Below are 17,893 nucleotides of genomic sequence, written 5' to 3' on the forward strand. Positions count from 1 at the left end.
GAAGTGATGCACTTTGGCAGAAAGAATAACGTGAGTCAACATAGGGCAAATGGCACAGTCCTCAACATTGTGCTGGTGTGGGGTGGTTGGGGCAGGCTGGATTTGCAATGGTGTAAGTTCTTGTAAGTGACAGGTATATTGGTTTATAACAAGTGATTGAAGAATTTTTATCAGAGGAATAAAGTACAAATTCCTGGAAGTTACTTAGAACCTGTATAAAACATTGATTAGGCGGCAACTAAGTACTGCATCCAATTCAGGACACCTAATTTTAGGAAGAAATTAAGAGACTTCTACAGAAAGGACTTAACAAATGATCCCAAGGATGAAAAACTTGAGTTACAAGGTTAAATTGGAGAAAACTGGACCGTTCTTCCAAGCAAAGAAGGTTCAGAGATCTCTGATATAGCAGCATTTTAAGTGACTGTGAATAGAGGGAAGCTGTTCAAGGACAAGACACACACTTAAAGTCTTCATGAAACACCCAAAATGGATGTGAAATGTGAAATTTAAAATTTAAACAAAATGGGGAAGTTGTGGTCTAGAACTCTCAGCCTTTAAGAATACTGGAAGCAATTAGGTCTTTCAAAATGATACAACATGGATACTTGGGAGTTGATGATTTTCAATGCTTTGGGATAGAAGAAAGGTAATGGAATTTAATGTATTGCAATCATAGGGACCAGTAAAGATTCAAATGGGTCAAATAGCCATAACAATCCAATGACTATGCATCTTTATTTAAAATATTTAAAAATCACAAAATTTATTTGGAAAAATTTTCCACAAAAAAATGAATTCATGATCTAATCACAAACGAGAAAATCTGCAGATGCTGGAAATCCAAGAAACTCAGCAGGTCAGGTAGCAGCTATGGAAAAGAGTACAGTCGACGTTTTCGGCTGAGATCCTGGGTCTCAAAACAGCGACTGTACTCTTTTTCATTGATACTGCCTGGCCTGCTGAGTTCCTCCAGCATTTTGCGTGTGTTGGTTAAAGATCTATTAGCTCTACCATTCCATCTCCTACCCCACCTTCATCTGCACTATTTTCCCACCCCATTAAAGTTTAAAAATAATCAGTTTTGCCACACTTACCCTTATGCAATTTTCTGCAACCAATATATAAACTACAAGTGCTTCCTGTTTCCATATAAAACAATGATATACTTCTGCTGATGGAACAACTAAAAACATCACATCCCTTCTGCCTGTAATGTTCCATCTTAAAAACTGTTTCTCAGATGGTTCCTTCCATTGCAAAGGTTTAATAATTTCATATTTATTTACCATTTACTTCACACCAGCCCATATTCCTGTATTATTTACTCAGGCGACACCTTCTGAATTTGCATCTTCTAGATTTGAAACCTTCCCCATCTAGTCTTAGCATAAACTCTCCAACTTCAATTACATGTTCCTCCAGTTCTGGATTCACTTCTTTGTGAATACTTAAAAAGAGGATTAAATGATGAATGATTAGGATTGTCGCAAATAGAAGAATATATTTTTGCAAAGGAACTGGATTACAGGACTGGTGCAGGTCAGTGTTCAACTTTGACATTAATGATGTTTCTGTTGATTCACAAGGAAGGGCGAATCAGATTTTTGACCTATGGTGTCTGTGCCTACCAAATGGCAACAAACAAATCCCATTAGCCCAGCACATTGTCTATATACTTCCATTCCAAGCTTGTCCACTCCTCTCTAAGTACTCTCTCAGCATCGCTATTGTATTTGTTTCTACCACTTTCCCTAGCAGCATGGTCCAGGCACCTAGCACTGTAAAAAGAGCTGTCTCACACATTTCCTTTAAATCTTCCCCCTTTCACATTAAACTTACATCCTCTTGTATTTGGCATTTTCATCCTGGGTTCAGGTCATCTCTTAACCTCCAGACAAAACAATCCAAGTTTGTCCAAACACTCCTTATGACTAATGCCCTCAAATCTAAGCAACATCCTGGTGAACATAAAGAGTAAAACGAGGAAATCTGCAGATGCTGGAAATTCAAACAACAACACACACAAAATGCTGGTAGAACACAGCAGGCCAGGTAGCATCTATAGGGAGAAGCACCATCGACATTTCTCGGCCCGAAACGTTGACGGCGCTTCTCCCTATAGATGCTACCTGGCCTGCTGTGTTCTACCAGCATTTTGTGTGTGTCCTGGTGAACATCTTCTGATCCTCTACTTCCTGACCAATAGACTGCAATCAGTAAAGATAGGCAGCAACAGCTCCGCCATGGTTTGTTAACCACTGGTGCTCCACAAGGCTGTGTAGTCAAACCCCTAGTCCACTCACTGTACACTCATGACTGTGTGATCAAATTCTGCTCTAACAATCCACACTATCCATTCAAATTCCCATAGTTGGCTGTATCTCAAGTAATGATGAGTTGGAGTACAGGGAGGATATGAAGACCTTAGTAATATGATGACATGACAACAATCTTCCCCTCAGTATCAGCAAAACAGCCTGGCCATTGACTTTAGGAAGGGAGCAGTGCACATACTCCTGACCTCATCAGTGATGTTGAAGTTGAGAGGGTTGAAATTTTCAGTTCGTGGAGTGAACATCATCAAAAGGCTGTCCAGGTCTAACAATATAGACATCATGGCCAAGACAGCTCACCAACTCTTCTGTTTCCTCAGGAGGCTAAAAAATCTTGTTATGTCCTTGTCGACCCTTAACAATTTTTATTACCTCTGCATGGTAAGAAACTGCAGAGTTGTGGATATAGCTCAGCACATCATGGAAACCAGCCTCCTACCAGCTCCCTTCCCCACCCCACCCTCGGCCCATGGTCTCCATATATATTGGTATCTCAGTAGTCAGCATCATCAAAGACACACCCACCCTGAACATTCACATCTCTTCTTCATTGGGCAGAAGATACAAAAGACTGAAAGCATGTACCAAAAGGCTCAAGAACAGCTTCTGTCCCACTGTTAGAAGACTACTGAGTGGTTTCCTAGTACAATAAGATGTATTCTTAACTTCACAATCTACCTATGTTATTGCATATTGTTGTCTACCTAATGATTTGATCTGTACGAACAGTATGCAAGACAAGTTTTTTTTATGGTACCTCAGTAAATGTGACAATAATATTCCATTACAAACCTTGCACACCCCTCCTGTATCGCGCCGACCAAAACTGCACACAATGATGGTCTCACTGAAGATTTATACAGATGCAATCTGACCGACAATTTTGATATTTAATGTTCTAACCAATGAAGGGAAATATGCTCCACATTTTCTTTACCACCCTATCCAATTGTTTAGCCACTTTCTGGGAGCTACAAAGTTGCACCCCGAAATCCCCTCTGTGTATCAGTGCTCCTAAGGGTCTACTCTGTCCATGTTTCCATCTAATCTCTATCCTGTATCTACATCCTGCAGACAACCTAATTCACTATCTATACAAATTCACTAATCAGCCCACCATTTTTTCTATCCAAATCATCTATATCACAAACTATAGAGATACTAACACTGATTCCTGCAGAACACCACTGTTCACAAAAAAAGAAAAAAAAAACCTTCATTACCATCCATCATCTATAGCCAAGCCAATTTTGTAAATTTGCCAAATTTCTACAGATAAAAAGTGAAAGGCATTCTGACTGGTTGAATCATGGCTTGGTGTTCAAATTCAAGTGCATAGGAATGCACAAAGCTACAGCTCTGCCCACCACTGAAGATATGTCAATCCATGGCCTCCTCTTTCTGTCAAGATGAAACCACACTCAGGTTGGAGGAACACCACCTTATATTCCGTCTGGGTAGCCTCCAACCTGATGGCATGAACATCGATTTCTCTAACTTCCATTAATGCCCCTCCTCCCCTTCTTACCCCTTCCCTTAATTATTATCCTTCCCTTTTTCCCCCTCTCTTTTTTCTCTCTCCGTCCCTCTCACAATCACTCCTTGCCTGTTCTCCATCTTCCTCTGGTGCTCCCCTCCCCCTTTCTTTTGCCCCAGGCCTCCCATCCCATGATCCTCTCCCTTCTCTAGTCTTGTATCCCTTTTGCCAATCAACTTTCCAGCTCTTAGCTTCATCCCTCCCCCACCTGTCTTCTCCCATCATTTTGGATCTCCCCCTCCCCCTCCCACTTTCAAATCTCTTACTATCTCTTCTTTCAGTTAGTCCTGACTAAGGATCTCGGCCCGAAACTTCGACTGTACTTCTTCCAATAGATGCTGCCTGGCCTGCTGCGTTCCACCAGCATTTTGTGTGTGTACCTAGAAATATATTTATTTTTTCTCTCTTTCAATATTGCACTAATGTTATGTTGATTTTGTTATTTTGCACTTGGATAAATTATGCATAGCTTATGTCAACTTAAGTATATATTACTGTTTGTCCTCACCTTGTAATGTACTGTGTTGCTGCTACATAAAGATACTTTTCACAGCACCCATACTCTGTGCCTATGTCATCAACGAACCTGAAGGCTCCCAAAGTGCTCTGTTGTGCATGCTTTACTCTGCTTTTTAAAAGAATCTTTGAACTAATTTCTGATGTTATCATATGACCTAAACACCAATGCTTCTCCTCTTTGGAAGTTTGCTTTGAAAAACAGTCTACTATAATGCATTATGGAGCTTTGTTTCACTTCTTAAAATTGCAATCTCAGAGAGTTCTTCACAGCCGCACCCTTTACACACAAGAGCTAGCAGCTGAGGCTCTGTAATCACTAAGTCATTCTGACACAGCATATCTATGCAAGTTTTTTTTAAAAGAATTCCTGCAAAACTAAGGTTGGGTAATCCAAAAGCTAAAGAAGTCAGTAAATACAATTATCAGTTGAACCAACCTTTGTAAGCTACAAAGTACAGATGCTTATAATCTTCTGTGATATTTGGTTATGACTACAAGAAATTTCAGAGCTGAAAGAGCGTGGAATGGATGTTCTCAATGAAATCTCAATGTGACATCACCAACAGTGTAAAGACACAGCGTAAATAAACACAGCCAAAAATTACACCTGTAACTTACTGAAAAATTGAGAGGGATGTTAAGCTCTAAACTGATATTAGTCTCAACAGCTTCTAACAATTTAAATCACTTCTGTTATTCTTATTAAACATATTCAAGCTAACCAGAACTCCACAAATGGAAAGAATGCATACATCATACTCACCCAGATACCAATAAATGTCCATCAGGTGAAAAACAACATGAAAGAACAGGAGCCGTATGATGGTTTAATGAGTATTTCATTTTAAGTTCACAACCTATTAATGTAAAATAACATGAAGGTTCAGACAATGAATATCTTGCCATTTATTTTGCACCAGTAACATCACTTTCAAAAAAATACACACAGAAGGTTGATCAGAGGGTAAAAGAGAAGCAAAAGACAAACTTAATGCTTCATATGGGTCTTCTTCCAACCACCTTCATCTAATAATCAGCAGTGTCTTGCATTCTAGACTCCTCTGGTTAAATAATTCTTGTTTTATCTGTTGTGTAATGAAGGAGGCCTCAAAGTCTCACATATGAGAAGAGGAATGATTTTTGTTCCTGACCTGAATGCTTTCATCTTTGTATAGATGTGTTATAATACATGACAACTGATGGCACAAAAGACATTTAATAATTTTCTAACATTGTTATTCTTTCAACTGTTGCAAGATTCAGTTTTTGATCATGTTCCCAATTCTTAGCAAAGCAGTATTAACATTCTATACAAATTAACAATAAATACCAAAGAGCAATAGTGCAGCTAAGTTGATAAATTAAACCTCAGAAAGTATTAGCTTTGATTCGAATTGTACCATATTCCTCTGAAATACTTCAGAATTAATAAATAGGAATCATATATTTAATTTCTCATCTTTTAAACAAGGCTAGATTAATGTGATAATAAGTAAGCATTGCAATTACATCTGTCAATTTCCTCAATGGTAGAGTCCAGAAGCAGAACAGAAATATAAGAGAAATCCCTGGACAGGTGAAATAACGAGTAAGTTAGTAAAAAGGTACATCAAAAGGAGATTGAACCGAATGAACAATATATTTGTGAATCATATCTTAACTGCCCTAGATTCTGTAATTTCATATGGCATGTGTCACGATCATGCACGTTACCAGAAAAGGATTTTCTCTCTTTAAGTTCTAGGTGAACTCATTACCTTATCTGTCCTAAGAATAATAACAAACTTGCACAAAGATAATACACCAACATGACTGTGGAATGGCTGTGGTTTAATGAACAAGGCATACTCTAATTTATCAATGGGGCTGTTTATGATTGCACCCTTGATAGCTAATACTGACTGGCCCTACTGTTGGTGTTTTTAAGGGTTGTCATTTGTCATGAGCGGGAGGGGAAGGAGAGAGAAATAAAGTAAAATGAAACAGGAAAAGACTACTGAAACCCTGAAACTCACTCTGTCATTCAAACAGGATTGTGGCTGATTTGACATTTTTAGAGTCTACTTTTCTGCCTTTCCCCATAACCTTTAATTCCTTTGTTGTTTAGTAATCTATCTCTGTCCTAAATATAACCCAAGGACTCTGCCATTACAACACATGACATAAGTGTGAGGTGGTTCACTTTGGTAGGTCAAATATGACGACAGAATATAGTATTAATGGTAAGACTTAGCAGTGTGGAGGATCAGAGGGATCTTGGGGTCCGAGTCCATAGGACACTCGAGGCTGTTGTACAGGTTGACTCTGTGGTTAAGAAAGCATACAGTGCATTGGCCTTCATCAATCGTAGGATTGAGTTTAGGAGCCGAGAGTTAATGTTGCAGCTATATAGGACCCTGGTCAGACCCCACTTGGAGTACTGTGCTCAGTTCTGGTCGCCTCACTATAGGAAGGGAGTGGAAACCACAGAAAGGATGCAGAGATTTACAAGGATGTTGCCTGGATTGGGGAGCATGCCTTATGAGAATAGGTTAAGTGAACTCAGCCGTTTTTCCTTGGAGCAACGGAGGATGAAAGGTGACCTGATAGAGGTGTAAAAGATGATGAGGGGCACTGATTGTGTGGATAGTCAGAGGCTTTTTCCCAGGGGTGAAATGGCTAGCATGAGAGGGCACAGTTTTAAGGTGCTTGGAAGTAGGTACAGAGGAGGTATCAGGGATGTTTATTACGCAGAGAGTGGTGAGTGTGTGGAATGGGCTGCCGGAAACGGTGGTGGAGGTGAATACGATAGGGTCTTTTAAGAGACTCCTGGACAGGTATATGGAGCTCAGAAAATTAGGGCTATGGGTAACCCTAGGTAATTTCTCAGGTAAGGACATGTTCGGCACAGCTTTGTGGGCTGAAGGGTCTGTATTGTGCTGTAAGGTTTTCTATGTTTCTATTCCAGATTTACAAGCTGCTAACAGTTCTTCCTAATCTCAGTTTAAATGGGTGCTTCTTTATTCTGAAATGAAGGAGAAAACTTTCTCTCACCTTTTACCCCACACAGGACAAAAGGAATCTTGTTTTTTCAATAAAATGGCCTTACATTCTTTTAAACTCTAATTAGTACTGTTCTCAGTCTGTTTAATCTTTCATTGGAAGACCATCCATTCAATCCTGGCTCATTCTACAGAACCCTCTGGGAACATCTCCAATGAAATATCTTAAGTAAGGAGACACACAGAACTCTAGATGTGGTCATATCAGTGTCTTGTACAACTGAAGTAAAACTTTCACACTTTTATATTTCATGCCTTTGAAATAAGGATTAAAATATTAGCTTTCTGTGTTTTTCACACACAAAAAAGATTGTTTGAGCACTTAGAATGTTTTATTTAAGATACCTGCATATGATAGCATCCAAAAAATTATTTTGTTGTCCTGACCACAAGAAGCCATCAGAAAGCCCTGTGATGTAGAACCATCTGTGTCACCTAGCAGTACAAAATAAAGTTATGTAATACAACAGTGCAGACAACTGTACAGAAGAAAACATGAGGTGAATTAATGCACCTGCTATAATCAACAATGCGATTGTAGCTGTAACCATTAACCTGGCCATTTTTTATCAATCTAATTAGCTCAATTTTGAATGTTAAATTCTGACTGAACTATGCTTAGAGTATTTTAAAAGCAATTGAAAAATTGGCAAACTTTGTATTTGATACACAACAAAATACGGTTTCTGGAATCTGCGGCAAAACACAAACTGGTAAAGGAACTCAGAGGGTTGAATAGTATCTGTGGGGCTGGGAGTGGGGAGAAGGGAATAAGGACTGCCAGTAAATCAGGTTGAGACCCTGAAACAGGACAGGTCAGGGAGAAGAGGATGCACAAGGAAGAGCAGTCCAGGAAGTCGGAGAGGGGTTTGTCCATGTGGAAGGCAGAAAAATGAATCCTGATGCATTGGTGGGATTGAACTCAGGGAAAATGGAGCCCTGATACATGGGGATGGCTGAAGGGTTTTGGCCCAAAACGTCGACTGTACTCTTCTCCATAGATACTGCCTGGCCTGCTGAGTTCCTCCAGCATTTTGTGTGTGTTGCTTGGATTTTTAGCATCTGCAGATTTTCTCTTGTTTGTGATTAGATCTCATCACAAGATAGAATTAAGGGTAAAATCGAGTGCTGATGTATGGTCTCAACCTCAACTGACAATTCCTTTTCACTCCACAGATGCTACTTGACCAACTGAGTTCCTCTAGCGATTGTTTTGCTGTGTATTTAATTTGCAAGTCACTCTTGGTAAGCTATTACTTATTAGACTATTTAAATTACATACAAACTCTGTCATCAATTGTTTCTTTTAATCTGACCAGTTTCCAGTGAATGGTTTTAGTGCCTTACAGTTTCAGTGATTAAATGGGCCCAAACACCCAGAAATTATGCCATAAAATCTGTGTAGTTCCCAGATTTACTAAAAAGACAATACGGGGAGAAAAAATGAGGTACGAACGCAAGCTAGCCAGGAATATAAAGGAAGATAGCAAAAGCTTTTTTAGGTATGTGAAGAGAAAGAAGATAGTTAAGAACAATGTTGGGCCCTTGAAGAATGAATTGGGTGAAATTGTTATGGGAAACAGAGAAATGGCAGAAGAATTTAATGAGTACTTTAGATCTGTTTTCACTAAGGAAGACACAAGCAATCTCCCAGATGTATGGATGGGCCAAGGACATTGGGTAACAGAGGAAATGAAACAGATTGGTAATCATTTTCCAATGTTCCTTAGATTCAGGATCAGTTCCTGAGGATTGGAGAATGGCTAATGTTATCCCACTTTTTAAGAAAGGAGGGAGGGAGAAAACAGAGAACTATCGACCTATCAGCCTGACATCGGTGGTGGGAAAGATGCTAGAGTCCATTATTAAGGATGAAATAGTGGCATATCTAGATAGCAGTGATAGGATTGGGCCGAGCCAGCATGGATTTACCAAGGGTAAATCATGCTTGACTAATCTGCTGGGAGTTTTTCGAGGATGTAACCAGGAAGTTAGACGGGGGAGATCCAGTGGATGTAGTGTACCTCGATTTTCAGAAGGCATTTGATAAGGTCCCACATAGAAGATTGGTGGGTAAAATGAAAGCTCAGGGCATCGGGGGGAAGGCATTGACATGGATAGAAAACTGGTTGGCAGATAGAAAGCAAAGGGTAGCGGTGAATGGGTGTTTCTCGGAATGGCAGGTGGTGACTAGTGGGGTGCCACAGGACTCGGTATTGGGACCACAGCTGTTTACCATTTACGTTAACGATTTGGATGAAGGCACAGAAAATAACATCAGCAAATTTGCTGATGATACTAAGCTGGGTGGCAGTGTGACATGTGATGAAGATGTTAGGAGAATTCAGGGTGACTTGGATAGGCTGGGTGAGTGGGCAGATACTTGGCAGATGGCGTTTAATGTGAATAAGTGTGAGGTTATCCACTTTGGGAGTAAGAACAGGAAGGCAGATTATTATCTGAACGGTATAGAGTTGGGTAAGGGAGTAATACAAAGAGATCTCGGAGTCCTTGTTCATCAGTCACTGAAGGTGAATGAGCAAGTGCAGCAGGCAGTGAAGAAGGCTAATGGAATGTTGGCCTTTATTACAAAGGGGATTGAGTCCAAGAGCAAGGAAATCCTCTTGCATTTGTACAGAGCCCTGGTGAGACCACACCTGGAGTATTGTGTACAGTTTTGGTCTCCAGGGTTAAGGAAGGACATCCTGGCTGTAGAGGAAGTGCAGCGTAGATTCACGAGGTTAATTCCTGGGATGAAGGAGCTAGATAGGTATCTAATGGATAGGGGAATCAAGGGATATGGGGACAAGGCAGGAACCGGGTATTGATAGGAATTGATCAGCCATGATCTCAAAATGGCGATGCAGGCTCGAAGGGCCGAATGGTCTACTTCTGCACCTGTTGTCTATTGTCTATTTTGTTTCTGGTCTACAGAAAATTCACTGATGTCATCTGTGTTTGACTTCAGAGAGAGAAAAGAAAAATGAGCTACAGTTCTAGCTGCTAATTAATATTTAGTGAGAACAAAGTGAATTTTGATTTTGTAACTCACTATAACTTACACAAAATAAACTCCCATTTTAATCAGTTAACATTTCAATGCAAACATGAAAATGCATAAAAATAAATCTACATGAAAAAAGATTTTCCCATTACTGCAACATCAGTTTTACTTTTTCAGTCTTCCTGCATGGAAAACAACCGAATGTGCCAAGAAAATCTTCCTGTGAACAGTATTTTTAAAAATGTAGCATCCACTGAAAAATAACGTCCTTCTATATTTTCATATTTGATCTTAAGTGTTTTTAATTTGTTTCTCCATACCATTCAACATCCTCCCACTTCTTGTCATGCTGCACCTCCCAAATGTGTTTCCTCACACTTTGTGTTCCTTTTGCCATTTATCTGCTCAAATGACTGGACAAGTTACATCCTCTTGAAATGCAACACTTTCATCTTGAAAACCACATGGTGAATATTTGTTTATATGCAATCTTCTTACTGTGTCTCCTAAATTTAAGTCTGGACTATTAGTACATATTAGAAAAAAGCAAAGGACTGACCCTGTGGAATATCTCTTAACAGTCTTCCAGCTACATAGTGTTAACCATTATCCTTTGCTTTCTGCCACTGAATCAATTGAGGACCTGATTTTCCATTCTTCTCTGAACCCCAATTGATTTTACCTTTTGATCTGCTGGGATCTTGTCAAAGCTTTGCTAACATTCTTGGAGGTGATACTGCCCTCATTGGTCCTGGACCAAGAAGATATGATCAAGAAAGGCGGAGGACTGCTTACAGGGGTGGACAATATTCAGGGATTCATTGAGTCTGAATGGATACACCACAGTTGACACCAGCTTCATTAAGACTTGTGTGGATGACTGCGTGCCTTCGAGAATGTACCCAACATATCTAAACCGAAAGCTGTGGATGAACCAGGAACTTCATAGTCTGCTGAGGACTAGATCCGTGGCATTCAAGACCAATGATTCAGAAATATACAAGTCGGCTAGGTACAACCTACAGAATGCTATTTTAAGGGCAACAAAATTATTCCAATTGCGTTGGAATCAGATGCATAGGTGGTACAATAGCATAAAGACCCTGTAAGGACTTTGTATGTTCTCCCTGTGACTACAAGGGTTTCCTCTGGGTGCTCCGGTTTCCTCCCACAGTCCAAAGACATACGGGTTAATTGGTCATTGTAAATTGTCCATGATTAGGCCAGGGTTAAATCTGGGATTGCTGGGTGGCCCGGCTCAAAGGACCAAAAGGGTATACTCCACACTGTATCTCAATAAAAAGTAATGCCAGCTCTGACAGGGTTTGCAAGCCATTATTTCTCACAAAGCAAAATCTAACATCATAACTGTTGTGATCTTCACTCCCAGATGAGTTCAACACCTTAGTGCACACTGTGAAAGGGAGAATCAAACTAAACCTGTGCGAAACCCTGCAGCATCTGGTGACCCTATGATCTCCATCTTGAAGGCTGACATCAGAACATCTTTCAAGAGGATGAACCCTTGAAAGGCTTCAGGCCCGGATAGTGTAACTGGTGAGGCTCTGAAAACCTATGTCAACTAATTGGTGGGAGAGTTCAAGGACATCTTCAATCTATCAATGCTGCAGTTGGAGGTTTCCACCTGCTTCAAAAGGGTGACAATTACACCAGTACCCAAGAAGAGCAGGATGAGCTGCCTCAATGTCTATCGTTCAGCGGCACTCACATCTACTATGATGAAGTGTTTTGAGAGGTTGTTCATGGCTAGAATCTTAAGCAAGGACCTGAACCCACCGCAATTTGCCTATCGCTACATAGATCTACAGCGGATTCAATCTTAATGGCTCTCCACTTGGCCTTTGATCACCTGGATAATAGCAACACTGTTACTATTTATTGACTACAGCTCAGCATTCAACACCATCGTACCTTCCTTCTGCAAATGGATCTGTTGGCCAAACCTTCAATCAGTTTATCTATTCCCAGCCACATGTAGCTCCAGGCAAGATTCTTCATCTTGACTGTACAAGGTCTCCTTCATGCAGATTCTCTAATACTCTAGTGTGCACTTTAGATGGAACCACAGATCAGGGTTCTTTGACATACAGACAGTTAGTCTCGTCTCACTGAGAACTCAGGAAACACAGGATTACCCTGAGCTGGCCACCCTTCCATGGTGATATCGTAAACTTTTGACAATATCAGGTCATTTCTTTTTGTATTTCTGAATTTGTTACTGGCAACTGGACCACCAATGCTATGTGAAACGGTACCAATGCTGGGTCAGAGTATGAAGACTTTTCTTCTTCAGTTGCCAACAGTGGAAGACGTGTCAAGCCATCAGCATTGCTGTATTGTTTGGTATCCTTGAACTCTATGTCATAAGAGTGGGCTCCTAGAAAAAGTGCTCAATGTTGCAACTGGGCAGCAGTCATCACTGGGATTGATAATGGACACAAGTGGCTGATGGTCTGTCACTAGAGTAAACTTTTGTCCATAGAGCAAGCAGTAGAACTTCTTTATTCCCCATACAAGACTAAGTGCCTCTTGGTCGATCTGTGCATAGTTGCGTTCCGCACTCATCGGTGATCTTGAAGCAATTGCAATAGGGCAGTCAGAGCAATCTTTCATAATGTATGACAAAATGGCTCCAATGCCATAATGGGATGCATGACATGCCAGTCTGATTGGCAGGGATGGGTCATAATGGGCGAGCAGTTCATCTGATGTTATTAGTCCCTTTGTCAGAATCAGAATCAGGTTTGTTATCGCCAGCATGTGTTGTGAAATTTGTTAACTTAGCAGCAGCAGTTCAATGCAATACATAATATAGTAGAAAATAATAATAATAATAATAATAAGTAAATCAATTACAGTATACATATATTGAATATATTAAAAGTTGTGCAAAAAACAGAAATGATATGTATTTAAAAAGTGAGATACTGTTCACGAATTCAATGTCCATTGAGGATTCAGATGGCGGAGGGGAAGAAGCTGTTCCTGTATTGCTGAGCATGTGCCTTCAGGCTTCTGTACCTCCTACCTGATGGTAAAGGTGAGCAAGGGCATGCCCTGGGTGTTGGAGATCCTGAATAATGGACAATGCCTATCTGAGACACCACTCCTTGAACATGTCCTGGGTACTTTGTAGGCTAGTACCCAAGATGGAGCTTTGTTTCCTTGCATGCTCTTTCACATCTTTCTGACCATTCCCACTTTGCTCCTGTCTGCAACTGTGCATTCAATGGGTGCAGCACTGTAGCAATGTTTGGGAGAAACAGATGGTAGTAGTTTACAAGGCTCAAGTATAACCTGAGTTGTGATACATTTTCCGGCCTGGGTGCCGATAGCACTGCTTCAATCTTCTCCTGTGACTTATTAAGCCGTGCTTGTCAATGACTTGTCCACAATATGAGATTTCATTCTTGAAATACTCATGTTTCTCTCTCTTTGCACGTAGACCATACTCACAGTCTAGTAATAACTTTGCCAAGGTTCTGGAGGTGCTCTTCATCATTCTTGTCAGTCACAATGATGTCATCAAGGTAACACTGTGTTCCTGGGATATCTTGGAGCACTTGGTCCATTGCTCTTTGCCAAATTGACGGAGCTGATGTGATGCCAAAGACGAGATGATTACATTGGAATTGTCCTTTGTGAGTGCTGATTATGAGGAATTTCCTGCTTAACTTCTCAATCTCCATTTGCAGGTAGGCTTGTGACAAGTCAGCCTTTGAAAACCTCTCTGTCTGGCTGCCAAAGATGCAAATATGTCTTCTATTTGTGGCAGGGGATACAACACAGTATGCAGCAGAGGGCTGATGCTCACTTTGAAGTCCTGGAATATTCAAACAGCTCTGGCCTTCATGCCTTTGAGTTTACCAATCCTTTTCTCAAACACCTCCACATTAGCATTAAGCAGCTGTTACAGTGTCTGGTTAGTGCTACCATTTGGGCTGCAGTCACCTGTTGATGACACATTGATGGAGTGCCAGTCTAGTTGGATTTTTCTCAACTATTTACTTCCAAAAAGTGCTGGCTCTCACTTTTCAACACATAAAGCTCTAACTACTGTCTTTGGCTTCACATTCACTTTCAGCTTACCTTTGGGAGACGCTTTTTCACCTGTGTAGGTCTTTAGCATCAATGAGTTCTTTTCTAATGGTATCTTAGAAAACAGTCTGTTATAGTCAGCCTCTGAAATTATAGACAAAGCTGACCCTGTTTTCAGTTCCATTTCCAGTTTAACATGAAACACATCTATCATGATCCATATGATTTTGTGATCTGCTTCAGTAAAGCTATACTGTTCTAGGCACGACAGCTAACCTGTCATACTCTGTGTTGTCTAATTCAGTTGAACGTTGAGTCACTTCCTGCATCTGCTTGGTTTTGTGTTTTCACTCTGTGTGGTTTTCTCTTTGGTTGCGTTTTTTTGTCTGATTTGCACACTCTCTCTATGTGACCTTGTCTGTGACACTTTCTGAAAACTCTTTCTTTGAATCAATAGTCATTTGCATCATGAGAGGATTTGCCACATCGATAACATTCTTGGCTTTTTACACCATTTAGAGATATTTTGTGTGTTTCACATTCTAAACTCTTTTTCTGTAGTTCTATTGCATCCTTTTCTGCAAATTGCTAATGATATTGCAATGGTCAATGTCCATTCTATGTTTAGGTGTCATTCTGACAGTAGCCTCTTTTGAGTATTTGACTATGCATGTCACATACAAACCTGTCCCTTAATGCATCAGAAAGTCCATCTCTAAAGACACAATATTGGGAAAGTTTGTGCAGTTCTGCCATGTATTCAGCAATACTTTCATCCTTGGACTAGTTCTTGTTGTAAAATCTAAATCTCTCAGCTATTACCAGAGTTTTAAGGCTCTGATTTTAGAAAGTTGTAAACAATTTCAAACATCTTGCTTGATGGTTTTTCAGAAGTTACTAAGTTGTGTTAAGCTAAGAAGCATGGTGGCTTTCTTTTCCTCATCCATGTCATTCGCCTTACAATACAGTTCAACCCTCTCGATATACAATTCCCAGTCCTCATTAGCACTATCACTTTCCCGACTAAGGCCACTATCACATTATTTTCACTTTAACTCTGCTAGTTGTGCATCTTTCACTGCATCCTATGCAGTTACTCATGCGCCCATTAGTTAGGATCCATGACCAACTTCTCTGTACTGTTAAAACCCTTTCCTCTCAGTGTCTCTTCCCCCAAATTCTGCATTCCCATAACTGTCAGTGCTATTGCTGATATTCATTGAATTTCAGGTTTGTACTCGTCACCAATTTGTTGTGTTTGTTCAACTACATATCAATTAAAAGTATGCATGCTGGATAGCTTTAACTGGTGCATTAACATTGCAGGGAGAGAAACAGAGATCAACAAATCAATGCCCATAGGTAAGTCATCCGTCCATATGTGGTGCTAAAGAAAGTCACTGCTCTAGAAGAAACAGATCCATTCATTATACTTCTCATGCAACACACCTGCATTTAGGGAAGAAAGAAAAATATATTGCAATGATTTCTTCCCTTACTTACCTGTAACAGCCGAGGATAAATTTAACCCAGACCTGTTAATTCATCCTCTTTACGTATCATATTTTTATGACATAAGAGGAGGCATTTTGGCCCACTGTGCCTCTGCCAACTCACAAAACAATTCCATTAATTTTTTCCTTTATGCTATTATCCTCACTTTCCCATTAACTCCTCCCAGATTCTGCCACACAGCTAGGACTCAAGATCACATCTGAATCATGATCATTGAAAATATGAAGCTCCAATTTATCAAATGCTTAAACTGTTTGGTTATGAATGATACAATGTTTAAAAATGTTACAACTTCAGATGAATTATAAAAACACAGGCAAATAACTAAATATTTCTACATATACATACCTTTGATTGGCTGAGGCGAAAACTCACAGCAAGTAACTCCCAAATCATGAGCTGTCTTCACATTGAGAAGGCACTTCATCTGACAATCCCAAACAGTCAGTTCTCCAGAGGTTGAGCCCGTAATGAAATAGTTGCCACCAGGAGAAAAGTCACAGGCAATTACTGATCCATCCTCAACAGTGCTTGTCCTGAATTTAATTAACAATTCATTTCAGGTTCTTTCTCACAAATTAAGACTTTCTAAAGAATCAGCAAAAATTAACCTTTCACAGAAATTTTATACTAAAATGAAACAAGTTCAAAGTAATTTTTCTTATTTTTGTTGTGAAGAGGACATTCTTGATTGACCTGCAATGCCTATAAAAAGTATTCACCCCTTCTGGAAGTTTTCATGTTTTATTGTTTTACAACATTGAATCACAGTGGATTTAATCTGGCTTTTTTTGACACTGCTCAAAAGAACAAGATTCTTTTGAGTGAAAGTGAAACTAGATCTCTACAAGGTGATCTAAATTATTTACAAATATAAAACACAAAAAAAAGATTGCATAAGTATTCACCCCCCTTAGCATTTAGCAGATGCAACAATTACAGCCTTGTGTCTGTGTGTATATGTCTCCATCAGCTTTGCATTTCTGGACACTGCAATTTTTCCCCATTCTTCTTTCAGAACTGCTCAAGCTCTATTGGATTTCAACTCCATTTAACTAATTATGTGACTTCTAAAACCCAACTGGCTGCAGCACCTGTGATTATCTGGTTTGTCATATCAAAAGGGAAAGGGGGGGTAAATAATTAATCAATTATTTTGTGTTTTATATTTATAATTAATTTAGATCACTTTGTAGCAATCAGTTTTCACTTTGACATGAGAGTCTTTTTCTGTTGATTAGTGTCAAAAAAGCCAAATTAAATACACATGATTCAATGCTGTAAAACAATAAAATGTGAAAACTTCTGGGGGAGGGGGTAAATACTTTCTGTAGGCACTGTACAACAACTGGTAGGTTTACTACCGTTAAGATCAAATTGGAACAGAAGGTACGAGTTGTTCTACGGCATAAATCTTTATTACATTAACCCTAATGCGGTCTGGCCTCTTGTTGCATTGAGTTTCACAGCCATTTCATTTATAGCGAATCAAATTGACTGAAGTTTGGCTTCTGTGAGGATGGAGACCATGATGGTTAATCTAACTTCTGCCTGAATCTGATTGTTGAATGCTTTAGTTTTATCTTCAGCATTTCCATGTAACGCTCTCACCTCATTAAGTACTGTCACCTCTTCTCATTAACTGCTTAGCTGTTTACGAGATGCAGCAGGAGCTTTGACTGTATATTGCAATCTGCTTTTGTTGTTTGGTATGTACGTACTATCATGTTGCAGATTCATAAGGGTGGCACCCTGCTTTCAGGATTCCTTGGTTTTGCTTGCAGCAAAACCCTCAACATTCTTTAGACCAAGGTGAATCCTCCGGCTTAATAGCAATATTTTGAGTGAAAAGTGATCCAGACCACAAAATTACTGATTGTAG

The 17,893-nt window shown here is 39.7% G+C and overlaps 1 protein-coding gene across 2 annotated transcripts in view; it reads right to left on the bottom strand.

Moving 5' to 3' along the window:
• Nucleotides 1–17,893, bottom strand: part of wdsub1 (WD repeat, sterile alpha motif and U-box domain containing 1) — a 39,155-nt gene that overhangs the window by 9,801 nt on the left and 11,461 nt on the right. For both annotated transcript variants that reach the window (XM_073047370.1, XM_073047371.1), the window contains exons 3-5: nucleotides 16,360–16,547; nucleotides 7,779–7,868; nucleotides 5,156–5,249 (exon numbers count right to left, since the gene is read on the bottom strand). In XM_073047370.1, coding sequence (XP_072903471.1) covers nucleotides 5,156–5,249; nucleotides 7,779–7,868; nucleotides 16,360–16,547 — 372 coding nt within the window. The remainder of the gene's footprint in view (nucleotides 1–5,155; nucleotides 5,250–7,778; nucleotides 7,869–16,359; nucleotides 16,548–17,893) is intronic.

Source organism: Hemitrygon akajei, chromosome 5, assembly GCF_048418815.1.
Source record: "Hemitrygon akajei chromosome 5, sHemAka1.3, whole genome shotgun sequence".
NCBI classification, from domain to species: Eukaryota; Metazoa; Chordata; class Chondrichthyes; order Myliobatiformes; family Dasyatidae; genus Hemitrygon; species Hemitrygon akajei.